At 34.0% G+C, this 9,562-nt stretch overlaps 1 protein-coding gene across 1 annotated transcript in view; it reads left to right on the top strand.

The window, feature by feature from the left end:
- The window catches only part of LOC106674281, a 28,864-nt gene extending 27,075 nt beyond the window's left edge, over window positions 1-1,789 (top strand). The window contains exons 2-3 of the mRNA XM_014406913.2: window positions 1,251-1,385; window positions 1,462-1,789. Of these exons, the coding sequence (XP_014262399.1) occupies window positions 1,251-1,385; window positions 1,462-1,712 (386 nt within the window). The 3' untranslated portion in view covers window positions 1,713-1,789. The remainder of the gene's footprint in view (window positions 1-1,250; window positions 1,386-1,461) is intronic.
- The last annotated feature ends 7,773 nt before the right edge of the window (window positions 1,790-9,562 follow it).

The raw sequence follows: 9,562 nt of genomic DNA on the forward strand, positions 1-9,562 counted from the left end.
TGTGTGTGTGTGTGTGTGTGTAGGTGGATCAGGATGAATCGAAACACAGTAGCAAGCAAGCTGTGTTTTTAGGCATTTTTCCTTAAATATTGTCTTTATAACTTAATCAATAAGCAAACAAGTTGAGAGCACCATCAACCCTAGTGCCTGAGGGTAACCGATGATGGAGGCAAATCCCCCTACCTTCCCTTCCCTTCCCTACCTTTTCCCTTTTCCTTTCCTTTCCCCCTCTGCTTTGGCAGAGGGTTCCTGGGTTACTAAACCCGCACCTCTCAGGCAACGGGTGAATCAGTAGGGAGTTCGGCCATCAGTCCCACCTTAAAAATAAAACTGTACCAAGCGGCTCTGCTAAATGAGGTTGGATCGTGGTGGTCGTGGTTTGCAAACAAATTGTACCTTAGCTGGAGGGTACCGGCCAACCGGAGCCGGAGATAGAGTGCCTTCTCTATCTCTCCGGGGGTGGTGAAAGGCACAGCCGAGAGGCTGTGCTGGAAGCCACAAAACTGCCTTTTTTAAGGCACATGTATGGATGTGCCCTTTTCAGGGCACCTCTGAACTTGGCTAGTATTGCACTACCTCGCTAGCCAGGGGATGTGACAAGTCCATGCATGTAAAATCTTCCTGGTGTTCCTTCGGGACACCAGGCGTCTTAGAAGTCCCCTTGGGAATATGTCCGGATAAAAGATCCTCATGGGTCTCAACGCTCATGAGTAAAGATGGGAATATCTGTCCTGTCAGGAGTCCAACTAGAATCCTTGTTCGGTTGCGGTTGCCTTCCAGTAATTCTTTAGTAAGTTTTGTCGATGGTCCTTCTATGAATCTCTTCGCGTGCCTCATACCTGTGGTATTGTTCCACCAGGTTTTGGATTCGTTAAGGATGCATTTTAAGATGTATCCTGTTTTGTGGCAGGATGCTCTGCCACAGTAGGGTTCAGGATCCAGTGAGTCCATGTTGGCCCCCTCTTTTGCCAACATGTTAACCTTACCGTTCCGTCAGGGCCTCCATGCATTCCAAACACTCTTTGCCTTCACCTCGCATGGGGCTAGGGGCGTTAGTGCTGACTGTCAGAGAAGATGACAACTTCAGAGAATGTATTCCTAGCCTTTTTATTTCTCTGGAGCAGTGTTCAATCGTTAAGATTTCCAGTCTGGAAAACTGTAGCATATTTACCTAGTAATGAGCGCCCTACCAACTTTACTACTGAATGTATTAATTAAAATTATTTAAAATGTATTTTTTTACGTTTCAGTTCAGGAAGCGAGTGGGGAAAGGAATCTATCTTGCTACCAATGCGTCAAAACAACACCAGAACCTTGCTCTGAAGAAGAGTTGCTTCCATGCCCAGCCAACAAGGACAGATGTGTCACTCACATAACAAAAGAACGTGAGTGGTTAATCTTCAGCGGTTAATGTGCTTAACTCGAAGAATCTAAGTTTTTTGAATACGTTTCTCTTTTCAGCTTCGAAAGGCTACAAAATCAAACGGGAATGCGGCCTCTACCCGTGCATGTTTGATGACCTCATGATGAACCGAGGCCTCGGCCTGGACGGCTGCGACATGCAGAAAGACGAACTCTTCTGCCTCTTCTGCTGCAAAGAGAACGGCTGCAACAGCGCCAGGATCAGCGCTGGCTTCGACGGAATGCTCATATTTGCAGCGATCATCGTCTCGACTTTCGGAGCGATCAGCGCTGTCAGAATCGTCCTATAACAAGACTGTTACATTACACAGCTGAAGTCTGACAAAAAATAAAAATTTATTTATTTATATTAACTTGAAAAATTTAATAACTATACAATGTATATTTATATATTTATCAGTAGACAGAGACCTGATTCAAAAATAGATAAATCTTTGTTATTTTATTCAAACTCAATTGGCTCCATTAAAATGAAAATTTAATAATAAACGCATTTTTTGTTAATCTCTGGAAAGTCTAACCTTTTGTAAATAAAATGAATCCTGTGAGGCAGAAAAAAAGACAATTACATTTACTGCTTATAGAAATTCAATTAAACAAGTATAATTTACAAATGTGATGAAGGTTATTACGTTTTTAAAGTCAATTTTGCATAATAATAATAAATAACTGAAGCATGTTTAAACTTTGCAATTAAGAAAAACATCTGTACAGACTTTTTTAAGTTTTGGCGTTAATTATTACTTTTCAATATTGTGAGATTTCTCCCTAAGTACTGCGAGGTGAAAAACCTTTATTTTTCGTTTAAGGCACTTCGCCATCTTCAGGTGTCTTTTGATTTCTGTGAAGTCATGTAGCTTTTTTAAGATTGTAACTTTGAGAATATATCTGCTTTTCTTAATTCATCCCAATTAATTTCCTAAATTGTATAATTTTTTCATTCATTTTTTATTTTTAAACAAATAAATATTTCTTTCTACATTAGAATTTGAGAATCTTTTAATAAATTTTTATAATTAGTGTATATAAAATTAAAGTAAAATTTAACAATTATGTAATAGGCATTAGTATTGTATTTAAAAAAAATCATTTTTGTAAAGAATTAATCGTTAAGTCCAAAGATAGAAATACAAGATTTAGTTATTTTTTTATAAATGTAGACTAAAAAGCAAATGTATCGGGGTCGTAAAACAAGCGGGTAGCGTTTTTTGATGGTACATTCAATAAAAAATTTAAAGTTCTGACAAATAAACAAATTTAATCAGAAATGAACCAGTTTGTTCCTCAGATTATTTTTTTTCTATTAACGAGAGTTTGCAACAGCAGAAGTCATATCAAAATGCCCATTGTAAGTATGTCGGGTTCCAATGCAGAGCCGCTGGATTCGAACCCGGGGCCTTTATGTTATAGATGAACGCTGGGTCAATGCTTTAACCCCCCCCCCCCCCAATAATGCTTCGTAATTCACTCCTGCCAGAACTTATCAGGTTTATGAGCGATGTGTTTTCGGAGTCCTCAAGTGAAGTAAGTTTTCCCATTAATATAACTTTCCAGAGCCCGAAATAAATCAAAATCTAAACCGCGTCAACCCCAACAATGTCTAAACCCAATTCCCTGGAGATTAGTTAATGCTGGTCGTTTTTGATCAATTGCTGACTTTAATACCTACAATTCTTTTGGTTGGGCAGACGAAAATAATAAAGCACTCTTTTCCAACTCCACCAAATACACAACAATTCTTACTGTTGTTAAGAGTGTGTCGTTGCGTTTCCTTTCTGAACGTTATTGTAAAGAACTTGTCAACCTCAATTAGCAGTCTTTCAAATTGGATCGTTTACTTTGCATATTAGGAGGGAATCGCAGAAGAATCCAATAAATTATGTCACCATGTCCGTCAAAAAATCCATCTGCTCTCAGACGCCTTGAAATGCTTGTGAGATATATTAGATGTCTCGTGTCGTTTTTTCGTCATCATCAATTGTTTAAAACCCAGATCGCGTCGCGTTTTCCAAATAAAAATTTCCACTTTTGAACCAATGAACCGCGTACAAACGGTGTTTTCCCCTAAAGCCTCATCATCATACGCATCACAAATTTTCCTAGCATCTGAGATTCAGTTTTTCCTTTAAATTTATACAAAACTTCAAAACACAATATAAAATCAAAATTTTTGAAAAACGCTACGGACTTATTTTTCAACCCAATACATAGCTAAAACATTTTTTTTGTTTCAATAAAATTATATTTTATGATATTTGACGGTGAAAAATAGTGACAAATTTAGATTATATTTTATGTACGCTGAACATGTTTTAAAATAAATTTTGTTTAAACTAACATTATAAACTGAAACATTTTTGTAATTATTTGTACATTATGGTTATAATTACAAATTTTAATTTCCTTTACCAACTATGCTCGCAAAAAATGTATAGTCTGATGTCAAAGTGAAATTTTTTTATTGTTCGTGGAGTGAGAATTGTTATATTTTCTTATAGGAAAAAAAACCCACTTGTAAATTTTAATTTTTCATCCTAAAATATAACTTATTACTTAATAGAACAATTTTATTAGTCTAAATTAATTTCATATACATATGTAGATCGTAAACAGCGACATTTTATCACACCTTCTTGCAAATTTTCTTTCCTCTCTTTTAACCATTTCTCATAATTTTATGTACATATATTACAATGTATTACATATTGTTGATAATATAATATATTATATTGATTTAATCAATATAAAATAAGGCTATTTAAATTATCTCGCCCAAGCTCAACAAGTTAATAACGTGCGAAATTTAAATTTCACAAAACCTACTTAATTTTGCTCTCTTTTATGTTTTTAAAACATGTAAAATAAATATTTTTAAACAAATATGTACTTCGATTTATTTTGTAATTGATCATATCAAAATATTGTAAATAGAAACAAATAAATATTTGTTTGTGTTTCTTAGTGACCGGTTGTTTCATAATTTGTTGAATTCGTGAGGAGCGATCAAGAATGAGGTAGTTTAGAAAAACACCTTTTTCATTTTTTTGCCGACGTTCTACACATCTTCAGAGCGTGGGTAAATTACAAAACATACGTTGATTGGAAATAATACAATACAGATGTAAATATAAATTTTGAAAAAAGTATTTCATATCCATATAAAGTATGGTGCTATTCACGGGGTGTCGTGTTGATTTTGGGTGAAGTGTTGTGAAACGCGAATTTATATTCTGTTTTTTGTATGATTGTGACAGGACACGGGAAATTTGGACAATTCTCTTTGATCATAGGCGATTGTATTTAAATCAAAGGAAGTCGAGAAAGAGGATTTTCTGTACTCGGCATTCAATATTGGAAAGGAAGTTTATTATTAAGGATGATAACGAAGGAATGGGAAATATAAAAATAAGGTTTAATAGTTTATTTTCTTTATGATGTTGAGGTACCTAGGACTGAGTTTGCGCGTTTCTGTTCATTAATGCTGCTTGTGTCTTTGTTAACATAAACCATTTCTAGAAAGTTGCGTTTATATTTTTTTTCGAGTTTGTATTTGTATTTTGTCGAAATCAGAGTTGTGTTGTTTTCAAAACAGTGTGTGGACAATGCTGTGAGATTGGTTTTTAGGTGTTTTACAGTCATAGATGTGTTGTTTTTTCCTTTTGTCCAGATATTGCGCTATAATTCCGATGTATGTTACTGGACAGTTCATACAATTAATTTTATAAATTGCCTGTAGGCTGTTGGTGTTGAGTCTTTGACTTTGGAAACAAGTGTGTGTACTTTTTTATGGTTTTTAAAAACCATTTTAATATGTTCTGAGAAGAATGTTACTTAATTTGTGTGTCAATGTTTGGACGAATGGAATGGACATGTATTCGGTTTGTCTTTGGGTGATTGGGTTGATGATGTGTTGTTTACTGAGATGTGTTGGGTAGTGCTTGGTTATAATTGTTTATGATTCTGTTGATTATACGATTGGTTTATATGTTTGAATATTTTTTACGTGAAAGGATTCGTGACTTCATGGGATCCGATTCTGTGTGATAATCCTTTAGCCGTTTTTAATATTTGTGTGATGATTGAGGTAGCGATCAGAATTCATTATTTTTGGTACCAGTCTGTAATTAATGTGCTTTCTGTTTGCCTTATTACGAGTGTGTCTCGGAGAGGTATTTTTTTTCTGTTTCAACTGTGTGAATTGTAAGCGAGGATGAAAGTTTTGAAATGTGTTTAATGTTGTTTATTTTTGATCTGAGAGTACTGTTAGAATGTGATCAATGTATTTGATGAGAAAGGGTAAAGTGAAATTCTTATGATTAAAGAGACTTTCCCAAATTTACCGCGTCCCCCACCCTATCAAAATCGTATAAAAACAGCAAGAATACAAATTTACGTTTCACAACATTTTCACACAAAACCAATATGGCACCACAAGAATAGTTATGTGAATATGAATTACTACGTTCAAAATTATTTTTACATCTGTGTTGTATTTTTTTCCAGTCAACATATGTTTGTAATTTACCCAGTCTCTGAAGATGGCCCGAATAATGGTCGAAACGTAGGAACAAAACGAAAAAGGCGTTTTTCTAAACTGCCTCATTATTGGCCGCTCTTCACGAATTCAACAAATTATAAATATTTACCGCGTATTTTTTTTTTAAATAGTGAATAGGAGCGGATTATGACTACCATTTTTTCAGCCCCTTGTGAACGAAGGTATCCTAGTGCGCAATTTCTAAATTATAAAGTACATTATAATTAAAAAAACCCGGCCTTAAACGGTTTTCCTTAATTTTTTTATTATTATGACGTTGACTTGAAGGGGTTAATCTGGTCTTTGCGATTATTTTTCACCTTTGAACTTTCAGCAATAAATTAAACTAATAGAACAATTAATTTATAATGGGCTCAATGCGACAGAACTACATTAAATTCAAAGAAACTCGATCTTAGACCGTTCTCTCATGAAAATCTTATTACTATGACCTTGAAATCAGGGAGTTAAGTTGGTCTTTGCGATTATTTTTCACCTTCTAACTTTCAGCAATAAATTAAACTAAAACAACTAATTCATTATGGGCTTAATACGAGAAAAAGGACATTACAATCAAGCAAACTCGATTACAGACTGTTCCCTAATGAAAATCTTATTATTACTACCTTGAAATCAGAGAAAGAAACTTTTCCTTTAGAATCAAAATATTGCTTAAAATCTAAGAAAACCTATTTAGTTATGTTTATGCTCTTTCGAAGCCAATTATTTGCATGGCCGGTCTAAACGAGCTTGAAAGTTGGTCAGACAGTCTACCTTTATTTATACAAAGTTGCGTATACCACATGTGAACAGTTCGTTTCAACCACAAAAAATACCTACATAAATACAGAGAACATGCAGACAATGTTTTACCATCCGAGACGATCGAACTATAAGTCCTTCAAATTCTACAGTTTTCTATAATTTAATATGGTATTATTTTAAAGTTAATAATTAAAATTTAGAGCTTGAATTGAAAGAAAAAAGTAAAAATACCAAGAACACAGCGAAGAAGAGTGGTGTTCAAGAGAAGAGCAAGGAGGGCCAACAAACTGGTGGTAATTCCCAGTACCAATCTATACTGTTCAATATTTTTATAAATTGATATTTATTAATATTATTATATGTTTGTTGAACGGATTCGGTTTAATCTTCGATATCACGCAGTGGATCCCCTTTGTGAGTGTCGGTATTATTCCTCCATCTGTCTGGAATCTTAGCAAATAAACAAATTAACTTTAAAACAGAAGCCCCCGAGGAAAAATATACAGACCATCGATTCTAGGGCGAATATGATACCGAATATGATCGCAATCGCTCCGAGTATGGCCAAGCTGACAACAACGAACGCAATTATTTTAGTTTTCATAGTCCCGTCTGAGAACCTTTCTATCAAATAATCATCTAGCATCTTCCTGGAAAAATACAAAAATCTTGTTGGTTTTTTTGTGTTTTTTTCTAGTATTAGTCGTTTGAAGGCAAGTATTGGCGAGTCTCACGTACCGATGGTCGGACATCGCAGAGTATAAATGGTAATTACTTGCTTTGGAGGGCGTTTCAGACATATTTATAAAGAAATAATTGCTACTTCAGTGATATTGTTTGTCTAAAGGAACACATGTTTTCAACACGTGACAAATCTATATACATGTACAATTGTATACATAGATCATCTTTCAAACCTCCTAATTGCCCTTCTGGTTTAGTAACGTCAACTTTTGGGGTCATGCTGAATATTTTATGTTTAATTTTCTTAGTGGTATAAAAATCAATGTATACTAAATAAATACTAATAATATAAAATTCAAATAGGAGCTGATTTAGGCCTTACAACTAGACAACGAGAAATCGACCAAAGATGAAATGTAAATATTATAGGCAAATATGCTTGAATACAATGCCCAGACACAAAATATTATGACCCGGCAGGTAAAGTCATAAACTGACAAATTGAACAAATTAAAACTATATGTAAAATAAAAATAGGCGCAATTCATTCAACACATTTATAATGAACAAAACAGTTTACTTAGGATTAACATTCATCACTGTTGTCTTATCGCCTGGGACTTGATCCTGAGGAGGTTGATAAGATCAAAATTAATTTTCAAATTGACTTGTTTCCAGTTCCATATCACCGACATGAGCTCTTAGTACCTCATGGCATATGTTACATAACTCCCCAAAAAATTTTGTCAGGATATATGGACGCAACTGAAGGTTGAAATTTTAAAACTTAAGAATAATTTAAGAAGATAAATAATAGCGTGACTAAATGGACCAAGGTGATATTGGAAAACAAGAACGAATACTTCTTCTTTAAGCACTAGTGTCTTCGTAGTAATTCAAAATTATACATCATAGCCTGACAAAAAAAGCAACAGCGAGACTAGACGGACCAGTATGATTGAGGTCAACTCAGAATAAAAGTTTATTATTACTAACTATAAGATAACTTGCATAAATTGTATTGTTTTAAGCTGATTAAAGGTCAAGAGCGAAACTTAGCTGACCAGTTTGATCGGATTTCATCAAAGTGAACGAAAAAGAAAAGTTTATGGCAAAACATGAGTTAAATGTAAATGTAACTGAAGAAGTATAGTTGAATTGAAGATGGCTTTGTAGTAGCCTAGCAAAAAAGCAACAGCGAGACTAGGCGGACCAGTATTGTTAAGGTCGAATTAACTCAGAATAACATTTTATTTCTTGGAATAATAATACACTATAAGGTAACTTGCATAAATTGAGTTGATCTAAGTTGATTAAAGATCAACAGCGAAACTTTGCGAACCAGTTTCACCGGATTCCAACAAAGTGAACGAAAATCCAAAGATTATGGCAAAACAAGTTAAACGTAAATGTAAATGGAACTAAAGAAGTGTAATTGAATTGAAGATTGCTTTGTCGTAGCCTGACAAAAAAGCAACAGCGAGACAAGGCGGACCAGTCTTATTAAGGTAGAATTACCTCAGAATAAAATTTTATTTCTCGGAATAATAACAGTGTAAGGTAACTTGCATAAATTGAATTGTTCTAAGTTGATTGAAGATCAACAGCGAAACTTCGCGGACCAGTTTGATCGGGTTCCAACAAACTGAAGGAAAAATAAAGGATTATTAAACATAAGTAAAATGTAAATGTAAATGTAAATGAAGAAGTGTAGTTGAATTGAAGATGGCTTTGTAGTAGCCTAGCAAAAAAGCAACAGCGAGACTAGGCGGACCAGTATTATTAAGGTCGAATTAACTCAGAATAACATTTTATTTCTTGGAATAATAATAACACTCTAAGGTAACTTGCATAAACTTTATTGTTTTAAGTTGATTTAAAGTCAACAGCGGATTCCGGGTTCCAACAAACTGAAGAAAAAATAAAGGATTATTAAACATAAGTAAAATGTAAATGGAACTGAAGAAGCTTAGTTGAATTGCAAAAAAGCCTGAAAAAATATATCAATAAAATAAAAATGGGCCTAGACGGATACTTGTTTTATATACTTGATCAATCAAATTAGTAATAAAAGTTGTTTTTCTTAAATATTAGTTAAAGATGTTGCAAATTGATCAATAAACAACCTAGAGTAATTATACTGATGAAAAATGG

Source organism: Cimex lectularius, unplaced genomic scaffold (assembly GCF_000648675.2).
Source record: "Cimex lectularius strain Harlan isolate CLEC.00 unplaced genomic scaffold, Clec_2.1 scaffold63, whole genome shotgun sequence".
NCBI classification, from domain to species: domain Eukaryota; kingdom Metazoa; phylum Arthropoda; class Insecta; order Hemiptera; family Cimicidae; genus Cimex; species Cimex lectularius.